Raw genomic sequence first — 25,176 nt, 5'->3', positions numbered from 1 at the left:
TGGATAAAACACAAGCTGGTCAAACATTTGAAACATGTCTTTCAATCCTGACCAATCTCACACCCTCAAACAATCTCTCCGAAAGGACTGTCTGGAACCCCCCTCCCCCCATCTACTTTCTCAACAATCGTCTTGGTGAAGTCCATTCATTAAAGCCTTTGAGTCTCACTATATGCCATGATCTTTCCTGGGAAAGCCACATCTCCAAGCTGGCCTCCAAAGCCAGTCGTCAACTGGGCATCCAACATCGTGCAAAGTCCTGCCTTGGCACACCTGAGCTTCTCTCCACTTACAAAGCTTTCCTCCGCAGTCTGATGGAGTACTGCTCTCCCCTCTCAGGTGGTGCTCATGCCTCACACCTCGCTCGACTTCATACTGTGGAAACCAAAGCTTTTCGGATCATTGGTATCTCCCGTGATGAAGCTGAGTCTTTTGGTCTCTCACTCTCTCACCGGAGGCAGGTCGGTGGTCTTTATGTCTTATATTGTCTCCTCTTTGGCCTTGCACCCCCCCATTCTGTCTGTGTTCTGTCCCCTCTATATTTCCTCACGGTGCTCAATGTCTGCCAAAACCCCCTTCTGCTGAAACTGCCAAAATCAAGAATGACTGCTCACCTTCACTCTTTCCTTCCTCTTTTTTTCTTGCCTCAGTAACAAACTCCCACACTTTCTTCAATCCCACTCCTCTCTCTCCAGGTCTTCAAAACAGTTATTCACCACCATCTTATATCTTCCCCCATCCAAAATCATCTTTTCTACCCCAGTTAATCCACCCCAAACCCACCTCCTTCAAATTCCCTGTTTTCCTTCCTGAAAGCCCCTGTAGTGTCCATCTTGTTTCCCCTGTGTACCCCGCTCCATCCCTCTCCCTTCCACAGATCTCATAATGTCTCTGCTCCCCACTATTTTGTGCTTCTCTCTCCTGCCCCTCTTGTGTCCTGCTATGTTATATGTTCTGTGTATTAACTCTAACATGAGGCTCAACATGGGATAGAAAAAAAAAATAAAAAATAATTTTAAAATGATAAAAATGCAGGTGGGCAACGCAAGACAATGTGGAAGCACAGTGATTTTGAGTGCCGACGGACATCGAAGCCGACACAACAGGAAAAATCACGAAACCGTCAAAAAGTGTTCATGAATGAAAATATAAATACAGTAAATGAAAAAGAAATGAAAATAAACAAATGAAAAATCAAATGCAGGTGAGAAACCCGAGACAATGGGGCAGCACGGTCTGTTACTGCTTACAACGTATAATCATACTTCACTAGTATATTGTTGCGGTTGTTGGAACCGCATGCATCCAGACAGTGGTCCCAAGACAGTTATTCCATTATTATACGTGTAGATAGTCCCTTTCCCTTTGTCTAGTGGGACAACAAGGGAATGCGTTGCGATGATCTCATAGCTGGGTTTGCTTTCATCATTTTTTCTTCATTTCGTTTTGACTCTTCTTTTCGTCTGATTATTCCTGAGGTAAATCAGCCACGTGCACCTTCACCGTGAGGTGATTATTCCTGAGGTAAATCAGCCACGTGCACCTTCACCGTGAGGTGATTATTCCTTAGGTAAATCAGCCACGTGCACCTTCACCGTGAGGTGATTATTCCTGAGGTAAATCAGCCACGTGCACCTTCACCATGAGGTGATTATTCCTGAGGTAAATCAGCCACATGCACCTTCACCGTGAGGTGATTATTCCTGAGGTAAATCAGCCACGTGCACCTTCACCGTGAGGTGATTATTCCTGAGGTAAATCAGCCACGTGCACCTTCACCGTGAGGTGATTATTCCTGAGGTAAATCAGCCACGTGCACCTTCACCGTGAGGTGATTATTCCTGAGGTAAATCAGCCACGTGCACCTTCACCGTGAGGTGATTATTCCTGAGGTAAATCAGCCACATGCACCTTCACCGTGAGGTGATTATTCCTGAGGTAAATCAGCCACGTGCACCTTCACTGTGAGGTGATTATTCCTGAGGTAAATCAGCCACGTGCACCTTCACCGTGAGGTGATTATTCCTGAGGTAAATCAGCCACATGCACCTTCACTGTGAGGTGATTATTCCTGAGGTAAATCAGCCACGTGCACCTTCACCGTGAGGTGATTATTCCTGAGGTAAATCAGCCACGTGCACCTTCACCGTGAGGTGGGCCCTCATGGAGGCCAGCGCGTGCGGCGCCGCTCTGAGGAAACGATGGCACAGAGCCCTCGTTCCCAAGCGAGCCCTAAACCCAATGTGTGCAGCCAGTCATAAAGTGCGCTTTGCGGTGCGGGATGATAGACTCGAGCTTCCGATGATCTGGGGAAGATTGCCGGTTGCATTAAAATGGCATGCGAATGAACACCTCTTAAGAGGCTGCACGAAACGCGTACAGAGGTCGATAAAGGTGACTCCACGCCACGTTGGGCGGGATGCGGGTGTGCAAGGTAGAAGCGGCTTGTTCCTTTTCAACCAAATATCTGATACATATCCGTGTTCGCTCCGCACACGTTAGCAGAATCGGGCGAACGCGAGGGCTGACCACAAACGTAATGGCCGATCCCCGCACACTGTATAGAATGTGCTCGAAGGCAGACAGAAACGCCGCTCGCAAAACATGCATGGATTCATCCATTATGATGTACCTTTGGCTCTCGCTGGCAGCAGCGGATTCCTCACGGATGGTGAACATCTTGTCGTCTCTGTGGCCAGCGAAGCTGCGAGCGAGCAGGGGAATGTACAGTGCGGGCCGCGTTGGCGCACGCGTTGATCGGCGCTGGTCGGACGCCCGAGCGGACATGCGGGACCTTCAGCCGGTTGCCAGGGCATGGCCCGGGGGGGTTTTGCGGGACGATTCGTGTGCCAATTTCGGTGTGGGCGATTCGTGTCATGTCGTGGGGTCGGAGCGAAATATGTTCGTTGTCTGGGATGACCTTGCTGGAAACGAAGTGAGGCGGTTTCCCGCCAAAGTTAGCAGGCCACGTGAGCGGTCGGGGCCAATCGAAGCGTCCGATTCAGGTGATGACGTTCGCTTTGGGGTGGCCCTCCCCCCGCACTGCAAGTCCTATAAAGGTCGGAGCAGCACCTCTGTCTTTCTCTTTCCTCTTTCGCTTGCTCGATCTTTCCTCGTTCCTCGTTCCTCGTCCCTCGTCCCTCGTCCCTCGTTCCTCGTCCCTCGGCCCTCGTTCCTCGTCCCTCGGCCCTCGTCCCTCGTCCCTCGGCCCTCGGCCCTCGGCCCTCGCCACGACCCGCCTCCTGCTGTCTGCACTTCTCCTCATCTCCGCCCACACAACGTCAACCCCACCCACCTACCTGGTCCTGCCTACCACTCCGTCCACGCACCCTGGACTCCACCCCTTCTCCACTCAAGCCCCTCCTTCCTGAACACGGTCTCCACATGCTCTGCTGAAGCCAGAGACGACGCGCCAGCTGTCGGGTGCTGCACTATGGAGCATCCCTCTCCCGAAACACATTGGTGGCGTGTCTTGCTATCAAGCACAAAGGTACCAAAAACGTAGCCTCAACTCCTTTCCCTTCTCGTTTCAATACTTTCTCTTCATCGGGTTTTGTGTGTGTGTGTGTGTGTGTGTGTGTGTGTGTGTGTGTGTGTGTGTGTGTGTGTGTGTGTGTGTGTGTGTGTGTGTGTGTGTGTGTGTGTGTGTGTGTACTGGTGCCTGTCTGCTTAAGTAAGACTGCAGAAGATCGTTATTGTTATTATTATTATTATTATTGTTATTATTTTTGCGTTAAGTCTGCTCTGTGTCTGCTTTTGTAAGTTGCTTGTTTATTTGCTGCACCACACCTCTCTCCCCTATCTCTGCACAACACACCCCAATAAATCCTGATCGTGCCACATACCATTCCTTGCCTATTGTTATTAATAAATTATTATTAGGAATGTTCCCTGCTCGTTTTTGTCTTTTCTTCCATTGATCCAGCATGATTCGATTCCTCGTTCAGCCGGGACTTTATTCCCAACGATCCGTTCCTTTTAGCCGGTACGTCCTTGGCAGTGTCGCTCGGTTGCATCCGATCCGGAAAAGTGATCCGATCTGGTAGAGTGATCCGGTTCGGACAAGGCGTACCGAGGGCGTGTTCCCGGGAATTAAACCACGTGATTAATTAGGTCATCCGATTAACCCAGACGGGAGGACCCTAGGTCACGCGGTTGAGTTATTGGCGTCCACAGTCAGTTAAGCGACCCGCCACGTCACAGAATTATCCGTGTGCAACGGCCTACAATTCCAGGGAGTCTGGTGGGAACCGAGAGAGCTTCTCCCATCTAGTGGTCTTCTCATCCGACCCCTGGCCCGCAACAATATATATATATATATATATATATATATATATATATACACACATCCATATATTTTTTTTCTTTGCTTGCAACATACAAATATGTGATGTCAATGGAAAATATAATAACAAGAGATTTGGCTTAATACTGCACCCAATCACCCTTTCATTACCCCTTCACTGTATCATTCAATCTGTATTTATTTCAACGGGAAATACCACGGAGGGTTTGGGGGCAGTTGGGGGGGGGGGTGGTAGACAAGGGTTTAGGACATGACCTTGTTTTGAAAGGTGGTCAAACGGGCAATAGTGCAGAGAGGGTGTGACTTGGGCAGGTCAAATCAGGGCAAGTGAAATTAATAATTAAGAGAAAGAGATGAAGAATTAAAATCTGGGTCGTGGGCAGACAGTGCGAATTGGTGTGTGGGTTTTTAAAGGAGAGTGTAAGAGCCCTTAACATTACGTTCATAAAAGAAGCAATAAATTACAATTGCATGGTCATTGAGTGAATCCAGGGCAGTATTTAATTGCCAAATGATAGTCCTGTATGATTTCAAGTGGCCATCTGTTTTGGCAGAAAATTTAAATATATTTGCTCGAGTTTAATAAGATATCAGAATGGCTTGACACAATGCCAAAAAGTAAGGAGACGAAGGAGGGATTATTGCATATAATGATAAGATCGAACATTTCTACATAAGTTGCAGCAACATGTGAGACATCCCTACATCTTCCTATAATTTTGAAAGCTCCCAACAACACAGACTCCCCCGATCCTCTGTAATCACCAACATATCCAGTGGTCGGGTAAGGGTTGTAAATCCTACCCAGAACTATTCATTTGAAGTTAAATAACAAACATTTGTTCAAAATGAAAGATGAAGGGATGCCTCACACGGTGATGTAAGTTATGTTGGCGTGTTATAACCGAAATGGTGTGTTGAGTTTTACCATTATGCAATAATCCCTACATTATTTATATATTTGCTTTTTAGCATTATGAGCTATTCCAACATCTTTTATAAGAGAGAAAAACTTATTTTACTTGCATCAGGATGCCTTACATATGACTGCTCATCCTGCACTCCAGGTTAGACCATTCTCGAGCTCTGCCATGTATAAAAAGCACCAGTAGCAGCTGTAGCTACTGATACTTTCAAACAAACATTTGAATAACATGTGCTGCACATTTCCCATCTTATATTATTTCCGAGTTTGTGGTTTCGTGTCGCGCTATCTTCGACTTTGTTCTGCGCTCGAGTAACGTGATATTCGTCTTACATTATCTCAAAGACCATATGAGGTGCATGGTACAAAAAAAGTAAATAAAATGGTTCTGAAACAGTGAAATCGTATTCCACTTACTGCATTAAAGTAAAGTTACTACTGATACTCTGCATCAGTTCCTTTCTCAAAAACACCCACCCAAACATGTCGCGCAGAGCGCGGGTTATGCTCGTATTGCTTATTACTGTGCTGTTTTCTACGCGGAGCTTGCGAGTTCCACATCTCCTGCGACTTTCAAGACCGACCATTCACACATCCTCATGATATTTTAATCACAAACATCTCAATTGCCTCATAATTATTGCAGTTGTAGTATGCCATGCTGATGAGTTCAAATGAGAACAAAGCCGATCGATGAGTGGAGCATTTGGTCCACGGTTCCACAAACTTATGATTGCCACTAAATAGAAAAATCCAATGTCATGTTTTCAATCAAGACAACAACTGCTATGCTGAAAAGTTTGTACATACTGTTGCCGCACTCATGTGCGTGTGCGCTTGCACAAACACACACCACACACACACACATTTTTTTTTTTTGTAATGTTGAAGGCTACAGGCACGGACTGAATAGTCTTCATCGAGGCCAAGCCTTAAATAAAAGAACTGCATGAATAGAAAAGTAAGGAACGAGAGAATAGTCTAAGAGTTTTTGAGAAAGTAAAAAGTCTGCTTTTTGAAAAGGGAAGGTCATAAGTGTTTGGGAAGATGTGAGAAGGTAAAGAGTTCCAGAGTTTGGCAGTGGACGGGAACAAACAAACATCGTAACTGCCCACCCTTGAGTTGCCAATGGCCACACAATAATCATGTGATGTAGTGGCTTGTCAAGTATTCCTTAGTCTCACTAAGAGTGGAGGTACACAAGCAGCAAGTTCTTGCAAGCAGAAACCGAAGTAATACATGTAGAAAAGAGAAAGAGAGCCTACGATGCGGCGTAATTTGAGTGGGTCAAGTTTTGAGGTCACATGAGTAGAGTTGACAAGTCGAATAACTTTGTATTCCATTCTGCCCAGTAAGTATGTGGAGCTGGGACCTCCACAGATGTGAGAGCAGTACTCTATATAAGGACGAATCAATCATTTATATTGTTGGAGCAACTGTTCAGAGGAGAAGAATCTTCGACATCTGAACAGGATTCATAATTTCTTCGAGGCAGATTTATCTATTTGCATAATGTGTGGATTCCAGGAAAATTTGAAGTTAGAGTAATACTTGTTGTTCGTATTTCGGCTGCTCCCATTAGGGGTCGCCACAACGGATCATCCGTTATGATCCGCATACTGATTTGGCACAGGTTTTACACCGGATGCCCTTCCTGACGCAACCCTGGTCGCCTCTTACGACACTGGGATAAGGATTGGGTTTCGCTATGATTCCGGGCTGCCCTACACCCTCTCATAACGCGGCCCAGTGCAGAGCTCCCTTCGTCAAGCGATCCTCCGAGTAGCCGGATTACAGGTGCACGCCACTACACCCGGTGAAGTTAGAGTAATACCTAGTAGGTTTATTGTATCACTTGGTAAAATTGTTGAGCTTTCAAAGGAGATTGGAGAGATGAGAGGAGTGTGAGAGAGAGGGATGAGAATAAATTTAGTTTTTGAAGCCTTAAACTGAACTTGATTACATTTGCCCCATTGGGAGATCTTGTCCAAATCCGAATTTAAAGAGGTGGCTGTGATGAAACGAGGTGTAGATCGAGTGAGGGAACACGAGGCAGATGGGAAAGACATGGAGGAATGTAAGAAAGGATATCACCTGTAGATCTTGCCTTGCGAAAGATTTATTCGTGATCAGATAGAAGACTGCAAGATTCAATATGCTTGAGAAAATGGGAATAGAGAAGACATTCAAAGACTTTGGAAGCAGTGGAAGTCAGAGCAATTGGACGGTAGTTAGAATGGTTTGAACGATCACCCTTCAATAAAATTAATAGGCTGTACTCACACATGTTACCAGGAAAGCGGAAAAGTTTGGGTTTTTAAACAAAAACGAAACAAACGAGCAATTACGGGTGCAAGTTCTGAAGCACATTCCTTCAAGACACTGGGAGGAATGCCATCTTGCCCGTCGACCTTGTTTATGTCCAGAGAGAGGAGTATTTTTTTTTTGACTGCATGAAAAGAGATTATAGGGAGAGACATAGGATTGGTGAGGGGGGCATCAGAGGTAGATGGAATAGTAGAATCATCCAGTGAGGAGAAAAGTGAACCAAAAAGAGTTGCTTTATCTGTCGGAGAGACAGCGATAGTATCATCGGAATGGAAAAGTGAAGGAAAGGTAGAGCGACAGAAGTTGTTGGAGATACTTTTATCTAAGGACCAGAAAGATGTATTCGTGGAAGGAGATGAGAGGTTGTCATATTTCTTTTGAATAAAGGAATGCTTCGCCTTACGAACAACATGTTTGCAATGATTTCTGGCGGATATGAAAGCTGAATGCGAGTCGAAGGAAGAAGAGTTTTTCCACGTCCAATATGCGACATCCCTTGCACGAATGGCCGCAGAGCAGGAACTATTGGACCAATAATTGGTTGGAGAGATAGACTTGAAAGAGAAGGGAATATTAAGCCTCCATTCCTGCAACAATAACCTCATCTATACGTCCAGCAGAGATAGAGGCAGCGCCCGAGGAGAGGCCTTAGTCTTTCCAGGGAAACTCAGAAAGGAAGTTTTGTAAACCAGTCCAGTCAGCATTAATGAAATGCCAATACTGGCGTTTTGTCGGAGCAGTCAGATGAGAGGAAGTGGTGGTAAGTAAAGTGATGTTCACAAGATTGTGGTCAGAAGAACCAATTGGAGGTGAAATTGTGTAGCTGTAATGCAATGGATTGGAAGTGAAGAATAAATCCACAGTATTGGTAGTGTGGTCATGACGATCTGGGATATGGGTAGGGTGGGTGATAATTTGTTCCAAATCTTTAAGAATGGAAAATGTAAGAGCTTCAACCCCCCCCCAGCATCTGTATGGGAAGATTTCAGCCACTCCCTGTGGTGTACATTGAAGTCTCGAGATAGAGAAATTCTGCTTGAGGGTGTTCGGATGTCATGGCCTCATGGCAAGAGCTGAGTGAGTCAAATAAAGCTATAAAGTTTGTAGAATTGGGAGAGCAGGAAGTGAAACAGAGAAAGATGGTCGGGAGACAAATCTTAAGCTCGATGACATAAAAGTTTGGAGATTCAAGGTCCACAAGGCATACAGCAGGAGTTTTGATGTTGTTGGAGTTGTCGAACATGCACATGTGCACCCACCCACGCACACACAATAATAATGCCTTAAACTGTACATGATACATCGAAAGGTAGTCCATCAATCACAGAAACTTACAAGCCATTCCAATACACTCAACAGTGTCCCATGAACTCGTGCGAACACATTGTCATAATAACACCACTCTGATGGCATCAGGAATGCAATGAAAATGGTTGCACGGACCATCACATCGCATGTCCATGGCAGGTCAACCACTTTGATATTTAACACCTGCTGATAGATCAGCCTCTCAAAGCATTAACAAAGAGTCCAGGATCCTGTAATAACATGCGGCGATGACCCGCGACATGTTTATTTCCGTTACCCTTCAGAGAAACCAAGTTATTCAGATCCCACAGGAAGTCCCAGACAAGAAAGATGAGGAATAACCGAGATTAGAAATGGCAGAATAGAAAGAGCAGAATAAAAAGAAGAAGAAGAGGAATAAGAAGAAGACTGGCTAGTGGCTCATACCACCTCCTAGTCCTGGTACGATCAAAGTGGTAGTCACAATCGGGGAAGGAATTGTTGATGCAGGGCCCTCTGTTAACCAAATGTATCAAAATGAGATTAATCAACTGATCATTACCTCTGCCACCGAAAGTGGATGGGGGGTATGTGTTCACCCCTGTCTGTCTGTCTGTTTGTTTGTTTGTTTGTTTGGGTGGGATATCTTTAAAAGTTATGGACGGATTCGCACAAAATTTGGCGGACAGGTTGGGTGTGCGACACGGACCAATTGATTCGACTTTCGTGAAGATACAGATCTGGATAGTAGATTGTTATTTGAAATTCCCCACCATACCATCAGGCACTGAACCCTGTGGTTGCAAACATTCTGGATACTGAGCGTTTCAGCAGGACCGAGGAGGTCACATCAGAGGAGGGTGTGAAAGGGATCTTGTAACCATCTTTCCAGCCAAGAGCATGTCCCCCCACCTTCCTCTAAATGTAATCTGTTTACCTCAAACCTACCCTCGTTTGTGTGCGAAAGCCTTGATAGTAAAAATCATCGGCTCAATGTGAGTGTGGAAAAGCACAAAAATGGTTTCGCTGTAACATTGTAGTGATGCAGCCAGAAATAGAGATCGACATTAAACCTGCTTTATGTGTTCTATCACGTATGATGAAAACCTTATTATCTCAGCATTCAGAAAGAAAATAAATAACCATTGCAGCAACTATCTTATGTAGCCACTTTGCAGCAGAAGGCATAACCTCATAAGACAGTTTTACTTTAAAATACATCGTTACATGCTTCTGCTACACCAATTCAAATGTGACATCATTGTCTACACGATGAAGAAACAACAATGAAAATTGAGTCACTGGGTTACCAACCGTGTGATTCAATCAGCCTCACCACTCACCCCCACTTTATCCCTCTTCGCTCTCTCTGCTTCCCTCCCCATTCCACTTTCTGCAGCCACGTGAATTAGCAAAGTGTGTCACCAAGCTGGCAGTGCATGGCATATGGTGTCCTGGTCACGTGTCACAGGAAAGCTGCACTGCCTCAAGTGGTTTCATCAGGTTGTCCCAAACCGTTGGCATTGAGACTTCAAAGGACACCATTACGGAACGTCTGAGCCTTCCACAGCACGCTAGTTTTAACAAAATTAGTTCGTTAAGTTATGTATTAAATTATTACATTAATTAACAAATGAAGAGCTATCTTCATTCTGATGGTTTCAGCTCTTACATGAGCCTCGATCTGGTACACAAAAAAAGAATTGTGTAATGCTCGAAGAGAAATCAGCTTACTGTTATATAAGCTCGGAGAATAATCAAAATATTTACTGTATAGTTTATGGTTCATCATGCACAACCTATCAACATCATGTCGGCATCGAGGAGGTTGTGAGCAAAGCATGGTCAACTCTTGAACCATATGCAGGGATTTTAGGGTGACACTGGCTTTTACAAGTCCAAATGCCTACTTAATACAGGAGATGTATATTTTTTTCTCATCTTGGAAATGGAACTTACATCCCAAGTACATTTTGTGCCAGGGGCTTCTCAATGATGCAGGGCCCTTTGCTAACCAAATGCATCAAACAGTAGTTTACTTCTGGGTCCAATTTCACTGCGAATTGGGCCATGGAGGTCAGAGGGCAACACTCTCAACTGTCCAATCTTACTCCCTTTTGTTTTGCAGGACCAATTAAATTTGTATATCTAATATTTGTCAATGTAAAATGAACCCAGTGGATGAATGAGCAGTGAATGGGAGGGAGTTGCATTTATTCAATAACATTAATATTTTACCTCGTCTTTACTAGAACTTTGGTTATTAGTCCGTTCCCCCATGCAGCAGGAGGCAGTGTTTTGCAATCGTGTGTGTGTGTGTGTGTGTGTGTGTGTGTGTGTGTGTGTGTGTGTGTGTGTGTGTGTGTGTGTGTGTGTGTGTGTGTGTGTGTGTGTGTGTGTGTGTGTGTGTGTGTGTGTGTGTGTGTGTGTCCAGGCTTTAACTTTTTTACCATTTGAGTTTTTGCCATCAAATCTTTATTATTAGAATATTGAGAAAATAATTAAAACTGGGTCAAAATGTGAAAGGGCAATGTCATACTGACTATAAATAGCCCTTATTAGCCCCACAGCAGCATCAAGCACGAGATGCCCGTTGTTTTTAAATTGCTTCCGTGTTTCTTTATTTATTTACCATTGAGCTTCAGTGTGTCTGTCCAAGCCATATCTTTTTTTTTATCAATTACGTTTTTGTCATCAAATTTTCAACAAACCTTTATTTATGAGAATATGGAGAAGACAAATGAATAAAATGTACAAATTTTTTTTCAACTTGTTTTCGTCAACTTTAGTTTGAGTACAAAGCAGACGCGAATGGGCTTTACATTTTGAGATGCTTTCTAGTTCTCTAATTATATCGTGCAGTGCTGCATTTAGTGTTTTTGCAAACTTGCTTTACCGCTGCACGGTTGCCCTCTTGGGTGGCAGTCATCAATACTGTTCTTTGGAGGACTTGTGTCCATTTGCTGCCTCACATCCTCTTGCTCTCTTTTCATCTCAATGTTGTTGATTTGGGTTCAGTTGTGGTCGCTTGCTAAGAACATTCTGCAATATCCATTACGTCACAGCACAGAGATGTTCCGAAATGGCAATGCGGGTGAAATTTAATGTGACTTTGAGGAAGCTCAAAGACAGAGTGCAATTTGAAGCAATACAAAAGACACAGCACAAATCGAGGAGGGTTTTAGTCGTGAAATTCTACAATAAAAGCTTCTCCATGAGGACGTATAGTAAGTTCTCTGCAGGGCTGTTGTATCACTCGATTTACTATTCTTTCAGGGACACCCACTGCACCACTGAAGTTTTCTCGATGCTTCTTGTTTGACCTGGACTTTTGCTGATACTTGTAACTAAGCTTGTATGCATATTACAGAAATTATACTTGCAATACTTTTGCAAGTATTTTCCAGCTGTTGACACAAGCTCGTTCCATGGGAGCGGAAGCTTTCCTGTGCCATCGGCGAATAATTATTTAGGACGTGTACGCAGCCAGTGCAAGGAGTCATTCTTAATAGCCTTGAACACCATAAATTTATTGCCCCCAAGATGCCTTTAAATGCTGATGTCCTTGACACTCAGTCAACACCACACCGTGTATCGCCAATCATCTGTAAATTTCAACAAGTTTCATTATTTAATTCACCAAAAATTTCACATTTATTTGCTGTTCCACTCTTTACGTCGCCTCATTTGTCACCATGTTGATTTTCAGCATGACCCGTCATTATCGGTATTGTATACCAACGCCACAAAGACAAATTCACTGAGAATTACGAATTTACTTCCATTCCTCCATATGTGACAAAAACAAGTCAAGGATCAAACTTGAAACACCCTCATATCTTTATCCACAGATATCGTGATGTTTTATAGGAATGATATGGTGATATCGACATACCGTAACAAAACGAACTAAAACAAAACAATACGTGAATGGTCATGAAACAACAATGTAGCAGTGATGTACAGTACAATGGAAATAAAGCCTTGAAGAAGATTATTTGTAAACAAAGGATAGGATCAGGGAGAAGTAAGTTCACTCCTTAAAATAACTTTCGGTGGAGTTTCTAGAAAGTTATTTCAAGAAGACTTTACTGATTGCATAATCACAAGACCTTCCACGGAATTAAAAATAATAACTGCTGGCTTAGCAACAGTATCTGCCCCCTATAAAGATGGTGGCATGTAGTTTCACATCATCCCTCTGGAAAATCCTCCCAGTTACATCGATTACATCAGCTCAATGGAAACTCTGCTGGGTTATATCAGGATTGCATAATCTCTCTGGAAATTCCTTTGGGCTACACATAAGGATTTAATTGTCAATCTGAAAACTCCTTGGAGTTACGAGGGGCGTTAAAAGGGTTATATGAACAAGATACCCACAATAGTGCAACACATCTGAAAAACGTGTGTGTGTGTGTGTGTGTGTGTGTGTGTGTGTGTGTGTGTGTGTGTGTGTGTGTATGTACAGTGTGGGTATATTTGTTTGTTTGTCTGTCTGTTTGCTTGTTTGTGTGTGGGTGTCTTGGACACATGAATGGATGGAGTGAATGGCACGAGTGGGAGAACAGATGGGCGGAGAGAGTGTAATAGGGGCTTCAGATTGGTGATGTAAGAGCGTTGGCTTTATAAAGAGAGCTGCTCACGCAGAAAACCAGGCAGTTTGATTGTCCAAGTCATTTTGCCTCGTTCAAGCATATACAACAACATAAAGGTAATTTAATGTTGATATTGGCTTTTCAGTTTGCCTTAGTTTTGATCACCTATTGGTTTATCCAATTGTGATGGCTTTCTTGCCTATTTCATTGTTTATATCTTCTTTATTTTTTCTGAAAACCTTATATATCTCTCTCTCTCTCTCTCTCTCTCTCTCTCTCTCTCTCTCTCTCTCTCTCTCTCTCTCTCTCTCTCTCTCTCTCTCTCTCTCTCTCTCTCTCTCTCTCTCTCTCTCTCTCTCTCTCTCTCTCTCTCTCTCTCTCTCTCTCTCTCTCTCTCTCTCTCTCTCTCTCTCTCTCTCTCTCTCTCTCTCTCTCTCTCTCTCTCTCTCTCTCTCTCTCTCTCTCTCTCTCTCTCTCTCTCTCTCTCTCTCTCTCTCTCTCTCTCTCTCTCTCTCTCTCTCTCTCTCTCTCTCTCTCTCTCTCTCTCTCTCTCTCTCTCTCTCTCTCTCTCTCCCTCCCCCCGTTTCTGTTTGCACGAGAGGTGTTCAAAAAGTTATACAAACGAGATATTCAAGTATCTTTCAGTTTATGAGAATATGTTTATGATTAGTAAAGAAATATAGAAACGCTTTTCCTCCTTTACACGCCTCATTGTTGTAACTATAATTGTATCTCATTCGGAGAACGTTTCGAACGCAACACTTAGGTTTGCTTGAATGAATTTCTGTTTCATCCCTCAATATGGCTCTGTCATGTTTCTTCAAATTTCTGTGTTCCATCCACTGTTCTCTTGTAGTTCCAATGTAAAAAACCTGTAATTATACTCTAAGCTCATCCATTACTGCAAAACCTTTCTTGTTTTCACAAATTGTTTTGTCGGATGTGAAGTTTAGACGGACTGCACCATTGCAAGACTTGTAAAAGTTTCAAGGCAGGAACATATTATTGAAAAACTTGATCAGTAAGTCCGTGGATTTTCATAAAAAAAATAGGAGATTAAAGGTCAGTTTAGTTTAAATTGTTGTAGAAAGTTTAATCGATATTCTATGTTAGGCCATGGATTTACTGATCACAGTTTATAATTGCTGTTCTGGAGGAAAAAGTAAGTAGTTTATTATTGTAAATCTGCATTGTGCAATAGTGTAGAAGAAGCTTGTTTTTCAATAGCGGTTATATATTTATTACATATGCATGTGATGGTGTAGGGTGTTGGAGGCAGGCTCCGGCTCGTCCATACGTAGTACATACTATGGGAGGGGTCAAAACTTCCACATTTGTATACGTAATAAATATATCGTCCCACACAAGTCGTGTTTGGAATTTTTTTTATATTTTTTACCCCAATCATTCCTATAATGTTACTCATTTTACGTTTTCTTTGACATTAACGACTTTTTTTGATCACCCTCCCTTCAATCTTCAGCAATATTAATTTTCGTAAATTGTAATAATCTGTATGAAAGCTTAAAAGTTTTCTCTTTTTCTCTTTGATCTAAATTTTTTGGAAGAAGCTAACATTTTTTTTCGTCTGATCTGACAGTCATATCAGTCAATATGGATGTGCAAAGTCCTGAGCTCGCTGACACCTGCAGTGAAACCCGACAAAGTGTGATTGGCCAAGGCTGGGACACCACCTGGGGTGTTCTTCACTCACCAAGCCTCGGAAAAGGAGGTGTTGGAGAAAGGCGGAAACGAGAGTTTATCCCAGACAGTATGAAGGACATTTCATACTGGGATAAGCGTCGGAAGAACAATGAAGCAGCAAAGCGGTCACGGGAAAAGCGTCGTCTAAATGACCTCGTTCTTGAGGGTCGGGTTGTTGGTCTGCTTGAAGAAAATTCCTGCCTTAGGGCTGAGCTTTCTGCCCTGAAATTCAGATTTGGATTGACACAAGCCTCAACTGAACCACCAGCAGCACGCACAACAAGCCTGACATTTGCAGTGACACGGCGACCTCGTGACTCGCTCATCAATAGAGGTGAAGAGTACGCTTCATCGAGAAGCCCCTGCAGAAGTCTTAGTCCAGTGTACCTTTTTCGAGATGATCGAGAAAGCCATGACATTGCTGGCACAGGAAATAATGAACCAAACTCGCCGACGGCTTCCAGTGATTCAGCTTACGGCAGCTCAGCTTCCGAGGGCTCACCAGTAGGAATGGTGCCACCTCCATCGCCTCCATCGTCAATCGCTAATGGAGCGATGGCCACCCCAGTGTCTGTATTGCGACAGCCAAGCGAAAGAGGCCGCTGCTGCAGCCCCTATGAAGGCAAGAAGATGTCTTTGCCACATAAGCTACGGTTCAAAATGGCCGCAACTTGTGATCCTCCTGCTTCAAGGCCTTGCGACGCAGAGATGGCGATAACTGGCCCCGTCTGGCCGCAAATGGAGATTGGCGGATCACAACCACTGAAGCTACAGTGTGGAAGGAATCAGGCGAGGAATGGAGTTTGTGGGGTGAACGAGAGATGGAATAGGGTGAATGAGGAACTGAACCACAGTGTCGTGACGATCACTGAAAACGAGAGGCTTCGGAGTGAACTGAATACACTCTCAGCAGAAGTGGCTCAATTGAAATGGCTTTTCACTGAAGGCATGAGTACAACCGCTCCTTGTCGTGCTTTGTCTTGACTGTGTCGTACCTCTGAGCTTTAGTTCTCCGACATATTTTGGAAGAAAAAGACTATATCGTCTCTCATGGTTCGACCAATTGAGTGTACCTTTTTATGTCACTGGTTTCATTCACCAGAAAACTGTCCAAACCTTCGCTAATCACAAATGCAACTTGCATTGGTTGAAGGCTCAAGGTTCTTGGTCACAATAAATGTATGCTCAAGGTTAGCTCGCATCTTGTTGGATAATAATTTCAATGATTTAAAACATGGGATTTCACAACCTTAAGTTGTGTATTTCCCCCAAATGTCAATATTTTGGAATTTTTCAATTTTAAAAGCTCAGTACGTGCTATGGTGTCGGTTATTGAAAGTGGGGAATGGATTTCTATGTCAGATATATCCAGTGATATATATATATATATATATATATATATATATATATATATATATATATATATATATATATATATATATATATATATATATATATATATATATATATATCTGGCTCTTATGCTTCGGTAAATTGCAATCTTACCAACTCTTCATACAAACATCTGCACTAAAAATCATGCTTGAATATTTGGACTAATTCAAGAATGCCTTTTCAAGGACAGAGTTGCTTGATTTGTGTTGCTTGTTCAAGAGATGAAGGATAGGGGTTATCCTCATATTACGTACACAAAGAAGCACGAGAGGAGAGAGGTGAAGACAATAGAGAGGGTGGGAGTCCATCGGAGTAAGGTGAGGGTAGGAGGATGATTTGGGCATACACAGAGCGAGGTGCAAAGCATTCTAGTACTTTTGTGGATGTAATATGTAGACGGTTCCTTGCAGACCTATACATATCCCCTTGTGAAGAGGAGGTGGGTTGAGGGGTTTTTCTTTTTCAAAGAAAGGGTGGTTTACCGCACTTTGCAATGCACCGAGCTTGTGTTCCATTTATTTTGATTGTGCAGTGAGTGGGATGGACTATTGGCTAACTTAAGGTAATGCTATTCGGGATGGAATTTGAACTCAACAGTGGGACTGAGGTCAGTCCTGCACTCCATGCATTGCATATTAACCCATTGATATCACAATGAGAAAGCCAAGGAATAACAGACACTCATCAGATCGTTGAGAGGTTACTGTACCACATGTTTGCTAAAACCCCCCCACACACCTCTCCCCCCTCCCTTTTGGAAATGTTGAAGACACATCTGAGTTGCCAGTTATTTTTTTCGTATTCAAAATGCAGCCTTTAGTGTTTGTCTTTAAGAGTGTGCAACGTAATAAACATGCTCATTGTTCTTACTTATGACGCGTGATGTTCAATGGGGACATTCCTTGGCAACGTGTGCCTGATGGTTTTGGGGACATTCCTTGGCAACGTGTGCCTGATGGTTTGCGTCATTGCTGGGAGCACGGCTGCGCCACTGATTCAGTGCCTCCTGTCGGTTGGAGCAGGAATTTCACTTGTTCAGGGTACCGGTGATAACTCGCCTCCTCTTCGCAAAGGACACCGTGGGATTTTTTTTAACGTCCACAAACTAATGCCAGCAGCTGATGGGACATCCAGTTGTGAACGTACATCCAATGGATGAATGGCTGATGACTCGCCCTGCATGCAAAACACCAGGATGGCAGTTTTCACCGATGCGTTGATCTATTAAATAACAGATCGATCTCTCCAAAAGCCCAAACTGCATATTTATGTGTACTTGATATGTCATCACAAACATTGTATGGATGATAAAAGGCTTGTTAAGCTTTTGGAGCAAAGTGGAATTCCCACATAATGACTGGATTGTCAATAAAAACCCAACTGGTTCATTAATGACCTTCAGGATAGGAGTAATCTGTCTTTCCCATCTGTGCTGGTCTCGGATATTAGACTCCAGTGCACACATTGTGGTTATAACAACAAGGAACCAAGCCACAGGAGGACATTCGACCCATCATGCCTGCGCTACACCAACACTTACCATTTCAAGAACCTGAGTGAGGAGTGGGGATAAGAAGAGTGTGGCAGGGTGTTATAAATTAATGTGAAAAATAACATTGATTGGTTGAATCAATATTTTGACATTTTTACCACTCCTCCCACCAATGATGACCTGCAACTGCGAATCCCACTTACATGGTATCCTTGGAGGTGGTGATGAATGGAAAATAATTAAAGGGATCAGTCTTGGGACCGATTTTTTTTGAATACAGAGTCAAGGCTCGTGGAAGAGATAGTACACTGAACGGATCGGGACATAATAGGACAAAATGAACAGTAGTGAGGGGGTGGTAGAGGGGGAACACCAACAGCAGAGTTGAAGGGGGAGACTTGGACAAATAATGGGTGTGAGGACGAATGGGGGGCAGGAAAGGATGCATGGCAGGATGGATACAGAAGGAAACTCTCAGGAGGGAAAAACTAGAAAGCTGGAAGGAAGGCTTGGGTTTGTGTAGAGGGTTTGGTGTGTGTGGGGGGGGGGGGTGACAAGGGTAGAAAATATCATGGATTTGGACTGGGGATGATCTGAGATGGGGAACAGCTGCCTTGATGACCTGCAGGGAAGAATGACATTGAAGAGAAGGTGGAAGTTGATGGGTTAATGGTGGATCATGTGCATCTTGCAGAAACCTGGGAGGGAGGGGGTGAAAAGCACAAAAAGAACAAGTGGCGCAACACTAGAAAGGAGGTGGTAGAGGGAAGAGAGATCACCCTGTCTGCGATGGGACAGTGATAGGCCCATAGACTCAGCTTCATGGAGTGTGATTCCCATGATCTTGAAGGCCATGGTTTCCACAGTATCAAGCTGAGCAAGATGTGAGGAAGGGGACCCATCCCAGAGGGGAGAGCAGTACTACATGAAGCTGTGGATGAAGGTTTTGTTGGTGGATAGGATTTCAGGTGTGCCAAGGAAGGACTTTGTATGATGGAGGATGCCTCGGCGACTGGCTTTGGAGGCCAACTTGAAATGTGGTTTGCCCCAAAAAGATCATGGCTGATAGTGAAACCCAGGAGTTTGAGTGACTGGACTTCTTCAAGAGCATTGTCGGCATGGTGTTGGCTTAGCGCTTAGCAGTTTGGGTGGCTGGCTTAGGATGTTATGGTCCTGAGTTTGAGGTCCAGTTTTCCATTGATTAACACAAAGTGGGGTTGACTCAGCCTGTCATCCTTTCGAGGTCAGCACAATGAGTACCAGTGTACTGGTAATATGGGCATTGCGTCAGTGGCACAACTGTGCCCTCAACCAATGATGCAAACAGCAGCCTTATGCTGCATATGAAAGAGGAGGAAGAGAATTGTTAAGAAAGTAGACAGGAGGGTTTGCCAGACAGTCCTTTCAGAGAGAGAAAGTGAGAGTGTGAGATTTGTCAGGATTGACAGACATATTCCAAGTGTTTCACAAGCTTGTGATTTTGTAAAGGTCTGAAGAGATGGAAGAGGCTGCCACCTGCCTCTGAAGGATGACAAATATCATGGCAGAGGGTGGAGTCATCAACAAATAGGTAAGAGGTTTTTTCCAGAGTCAGAGAGATGGTTGATGAAGATCAGGAATAGGAATGGGCCCAGAATACTGCTATGAGGCACTCCAGCTATGAAAGGAAGAGGAGATGAAATGATTCTGTTGAGAGCCCCACATTGGCTTCAAGAGTAGAGGAAGTCAGTAAACCATGTGTGCAGTTGGCCTTAGATGCCATAATCAGAGAGTTTGGAGAGTAAGGCAGGATACCAGACTGTATCAAAAGCTCAAGATATGTCCAGAGCGACGGCCCTGATCTCATGTCTGACATTGAGGGCCTCCATCCATTGTTGGGTGAGTAGAAGCAGCATGTCCAAAGTGGATTGACCTGGTCTGAAACCAAATTGGAAATCTGCATTAAGGTTGTTGGATAGAAGGAAGGATTTCCTATCAGCTATGATGATCGATTCCATGACCTTGCTGATGATTGGAAGTAAGCTAATAGGTCTGTAGTTGAGGGGATCAGGTTTTCCACCATTTTATGTGATGCAGTGATGTTGGCAGATTTCCAAGCAGATGGAAGATGACCTAGCACAAATGACAGGGTGAAAGGGGCAGAGAGAGGATGTGTTGGAGCAACACATGAGGTATTTAGACACGTGAGCTAATGCAGTCTGGTCCAGCAGCAGTCAGAGTCAACGGTGTAAATAACCTTCTCCACCTTCTCAGGTGCAAAAGACACAGAGTCCAGGAGCAGTTGGTTATGACAGGGAAAGATAAGTATCACGAGTGAGGAGTTGGGGACACAAGATTTTGTAGCAAACACAGATTTGAGTCATTCAGCCTTCTCACGAGTGGAGTCAGCTGTGGTGCCATATTAAGAGAGGAAGGGATGGAGGGGGAGCATACACTAGAGACAGTCTGAACAAGGCACCACCAGGTTTAAGAGGAGGGAGACGAGTTTATAAGTTCATTATTGAGGTTGGATCGATGTTTTCCGGCTCTCCTGAAAGTGCACACACACTTGTTGACGATTTGTTTGAAAGCAGTGACTGCCTTTGGTTGGATTTGCCTTCCGGGAAGCAAAGGCAAGTGAAGTTGTTTCAGAGCAACTGCCTCACCACACGATTCAGCGTACCATGGGAATGTATGTTTTCAGTGTACATTTGAAATGTTTCAGTGTACATTTGAAATGTGGTTTGCCCAATAAAGATCATGGCTGATTGTGAGACCCAGGAGTTTGAGAGCCTGAACTTCCCGAAGAGAACAAAGGTGACATAAGCCTTTTTCCACAATGACAGGTGATGGCCTTCTGAGAAGGATATGAACAAAAGCAAAGAGGAGAAGGCAGAACCGATGCTCAGGATTTCAGTGCGAGAGCACTGATCCCATCTGTCACACTTGCTGATGAGTTAAGGCTGGGCTACAGTTTGCATTTGTTGAACAATTCCTCCAGCATTCTAGCTTATGAAGACAAACAGGTCAGGCATGGGAGCTTGCGCGAGAGCAGCGCGTCACTGTGTACACTTTCCGCCTGTACTCCAGGGGCCTCCGTCTGGCCATCCCCCAGGTAAATGCCTGGCCCATCCCCATCTCCTTGAGATGACGATCAACCTGCTGCAACCACGAGGCACGTGGTTGGCCCATTGGCCTCCTCCACTCACGAGACTCCCTCGCTGAGAGAATCTGGTGAGCAGGATCAGCGTCAGGAAAACGAGCCACATGTCCATACAGCCGCAGCTGACACTCATGGACTATGCAGGTAACAAATCTCATTTGAGTCTCTCTCAGCAACCGCTCGTTGGACACAAAGTCTCACCAGCGATAGCCAAGGATTCTCTGAAGACACCTGGTACTGAAAGAGTTGAGCCTCCATCTCAGATCCCAGATCAGAGTCCAAGTCTCACATCCATAGAGCAAGACTGGAAGCACGAAGGACTGAAAGACTCAGACTTTCGTCCTCCTGCACAGGTCCCGACAGTGCCACATCCCATGATCCAGTGCATCAATAACTCCCCAGGCTCGGTCCAGATGTCTATCGACCTTTGGCTCCCAACATGTGGAGAAATGAATATCACTGCCAAAGTAACTGAATCTTTCTGTGACCTCAACATCCTCAACACAAACAGGAACAGACAAAATAGCAGCATGCAAGATGTCATTGAAAGCCTACATCTTCCTTTTAACCCAGGAAACCTGTAATCCCAGCAGTTCTGACTCCTCATTCAGCACCTTGAGGGCTCCCATAAGGATATCCAGTGTCTGCAAAGATGACTGCAAAATCAAGGCCAAAGATGATAACATTCCCAAAAGATGCATCACAGCTTTATCTCTCTGACATCCTTCCCAGAATCCAGTCCATACAAGCACTGAAAAGTGTGGAGGGCATTGCCCACCCCTGAAGAACTCCAGGAACAACTGGAAATAAGTCAGAGATGGAACCACCACACCTCACAGCACCACCAGTACCAGAGTATCGTTCAGAAATCAGAGATTTATCAGTTTTGGAGGCACCCCACAGGGGCTGAGAATCCTCCAGGGAGCATCCAGATTCACAAAATCGAACGCTTTGCAGAGATCAACATAGGCTGCGAGCACCCTCTGTCAAAACTATCATCTGCATTCGGTCACGACCCAAATTGCAAGGACACGGTCAATCGTTGACCTCTTTGGTGCGAAGCCTGACTGCTCTGGGCACTGGTGCTCAAGCAGATGGTGGTGAACCCGATAAAATAATTATTCAAGCCAAGACCTTGCTCGGCAATGAGAGCAGTGTTACCCCCTTGGCAGTTGTTGCAGTTTGATCACCCTTCCCTTTCCAGAGAGGGACAACAAGGCCCCTCTTCCAGTCAGTTGGGATGATGCCTGTGTTCCAAACAGAGCACGAAACTGCATGCAACGACCCAAGTACAGCATTTCCACCAGCATCGAGAAGTTCAGCATGGATGCCACATAACCCAGTAGCTTTATACCCTTTCAACCGATTCACCGCAGCCTGTATTTCCACAAATGAAAGTGGTTCACAATTGAATGGAGCATCAGCAATAGGGATAGTAACACCATTGACATCCAACTCAACAACTGGTGGGTCAGCCTGGTACAGCCACTCACAGTAACCAGCCCAGTGGGCTTTCACTTCGGATTCCTCTGTCAAGAGCCCACCACTCTCCGCTCTAACTGCAGTACACTGAGGGACTGGCTTGGAGGAACACAATGCATGAATTCACCTGTAAGCAAGACAAGAATCACTTGACCACAGGTGATGCTCCACCACTTCACAGATTCCTCCTTGTTCACCCTCAGTGCACATACAGTTTTACACCTCAACTCTCTGAACAGCTTAGATCTGCCATTAAGTCTGGCCCTGTGACTCTTGTCAATGGCATCCAGTGTCCGTTGGGAGACAAAGCTCTTTGTCTCCCAACAATGAGTTCCAATGCATCCACCGGAAACATCAAGGATGGTGGTCTTAAAGGCACTCCATGACTCTTCAGGATTCCCCAAAGCACCCGGACCCCCCAAATCCCCACTCAGCCTATTCGAAAACTCCTCGGCTCTCATCTTTGAGCTTGCCAACATCCAGCCTTGGCTGGGATGGTACCAGTTTTAATCTGCAACTTCAGAGTTGCGACAACAAGCCTGTGGTCAGTATTGACGAACTGAGCACTCCAGTCGACCCTGCAGTTCTGAATCATCCTCTCGCACCCATTAACGAGCACATGGTCAATCTTCCTTGCCATACCACCAGCATTGGAATATCAAGTCCAGCGATGAGCTTGTGAGTGCTGAAACCATGAAGCAGCCACCCTAAATCCACGACTTCTTGCAAAGTCAAGGAACTTAGTGCTATTCTGGTTCACAGTTCCAGACCCATGGGGAGTGACACGTGTTTCACAGACATCACTGTCAATGCCAGTCGATGCATTGAAATTCCTCAAGACTAGAAGAGTATCTCGCTTGGTGCACAGATCAACCACAGACTCGAGCGTGGCATACAATGCATCCTTCACGTTGGGATCACTCGCCTCAGTCGGAGCGTATACAGAGACCAGGGAAACGACACCCAAGGAGTAAAGAATCCTCAGTCTCATAATACGCTCATTGACCGGTGTTACCTCAATTATCATTGGAGTCAGCTCATTGGACGCAGCTGCCACAACTCCTTGGGCAAGGTAACCATCAGAGTGACCAGACCAATAGGAGGTTTAACCACCCACCATGATCTTGCCACAATCCGATCTCCGAACCCCAGAGAGTGCTGCCATACCGATGTTCAAATGGTTGAGTTCAGATGTTAACAGAGACAGGTGATCATCTTCTCTTTGGGATGGGACATTGCAGGCACCCACCCGAAGGGACTGCTTCAGGTTCACTCATATTCTTCAGGAGTATGGCATTTGATTCAATTTTGATAATGTCACAGTCTGGATGGCGATGAAGCATTCCTCGTTTCCTGGGTTTTTGAAATCCCAGATAGTAATCGCAACAAACCCCATTGAGGGCATCTGGGAAACTGAGAGAAGAGAAACTTATCAACTGAGAGAAACTTATAAACCCAACAATGTGATGAAATTTAAGGATTTTGAGATCCTCATGGAGGATCTCTAAGTCTTACTCACGTTGTTGTTCTTCATTTTCTTATTGTGGACTTTTTTGTTTCACAGCCATAAGTTTTCATCGAAACTTCCTGAAACTTGGCATATTTATGTAAAGATAACCTGCGCAGACAGTAACCATCTCCGATTTTGAAAATTCCTCCTAGCAAAAAAAAGTTATGACGTCAAAATATCTCAGCTAATGGAAATCGCCTAAAAAGTTATCTCCGAAACTAGGCAAGCTTTTTGAATTCTATTTGCGGGAATCGAACAGGGCATTAGCAGAGATGAATTACCGCACATATGATACATCACTATGACGTCATATCAATTTTTATGACGTCATTCCTATTTTTTGACATTTTTTGTTTCACAACCCAGAGTTTTCATCGGATCTTCGTGAAACTTGCCATGTATATGCAGAAAGCCCACGCGCAGGCAGTAACCATGTCCAATTTTGGAAATTCTTCCTCGAAAAAAAGTTGACGTCATAATATCGCCGCTAATGGAAATCGCCTATACCATTATCTCCGAAACTAGGCAATCTGTTTTAATTTTGTTTGTGGGAATCAAGCCGGGCATTAGCACAGATAATTATTTATCGCAAACTTGATACATCACAATGACGTCATATTAGTTTTTATGATGTCATCATTAAGAGGACGAGGATCTTAGCTCATTTGAGCTTGTTTTTGTAAAATCAGCCATTTTGTATTCATATTTTCAAACATTATTTGTGACAAATATATCAGAGACCATCTATTTATTACATGCACACCCGGTACGAGGCTCACGTTGAGAAAATAAAAATAGAAAAGAGGAATTGAAGGAAGGATAAAACAAGAGAGAACGTAGGTTTAAGGGGAATGCGGGAGGTTAAACGTTTTATCCTGAAATCCTGAACATTGATGCACCACAATTAGATCGACAGTATTACCGACTACATATCGTTCCGTCAGTGGCATTGAATCCATTATAAGAAACCAGAACCAAAATGTGCTCTCCTCTTCAAAAGATATATA

At 44.2% G+C, this 25,176-nt stretch overlaps 1 protein-coding gene and 1 long non-coding RNA gene across 5 annotated transcripts in view; one reads left to right on the top strand and one right to left on the bottom strand.

Moving 5' to 3' along the window:
- The window catches only part of LOC147025242 (uncharacterized), a 30,810-nt gene extending 17,537 nt beyond the window's left edge, over positions 1 to 13,273 (bottom strand). The window contains exon 1 of one of the 3 annotated variants that reach the window (XR_015059406.1): positions 10,190 to 13,273. This is a non-coding gene — a long non-coding RNA (uncharacterized LOC147025242). Of the gene's footprint in view, positions 1 to 2,632; positions 3,120 to 10,189 lie in introns of those variants that run through there. The other 2 variants (XR_015059405.1, XR_015059404.1) reach the window with 2 other exon arrangements.
- LOC147025241 (uncharacterized) lies at positions 3,139 to 16,538 on the top strand. 2 transcript variants are annotated; one of them, XM_085886016.1, is made up of 2 exons: positions 3,139 to 3,490; positions 15,045 to 16,538. In XM_085886016.1, the coding sequence occupies exon 2, from the start codon at positions 15,059 to 15,061 to the stop codon at positions 16,130 to 16,132; it is 1,074 nt and encodes a 357-aa protein (XP_085742142.1). In that variant the 5' UTR covers positions 3,139 to 3,490; positions 15,045 to 15,058; the 3' UTR covers positions 16,133 to 16,538. The 2 variants fall into 2 exon arrangements, with proteins under 2 accessions (XP_085742142.1, XP_085742141.1); XM_085886015.1 differs by lacking the exon at positions 3,139 to 3,490 and adding an exon at positions 13,292 to 13,560.
- Positions 16,539 to 25,176: the final 8,638 nt, after the last annotated feature.

This window comes from Eptatretus burgeri, chromosome 6, assembly GCF_056783735.1.
Source record: "Eptatretus burgeri isolate ZD-2024b chromosome 6, Ebu_testis_v1, whole genome shotgun sequence".
Lineage (NCBI taxonomy): Eukaryota > Metazoa > Chordata > Myxini > Myxiniformes > Myxinidae > Eptatretus > Eptatretus burgeri.
Note: the sequence above shows the minus strand (reverse complement) of the source record. Positions and strands in the feature narration are given on the sequence as shown.

Excerpts from the sequence above, each read along its gene's own strand:
- LOC147025241 (XM_085886016.1), top strand. The coding sequence starts at position 15,059 with ATGGATGTGCAAAGTCCTGAGCTCGCTGACACCTGCAGTGAAACCCGA.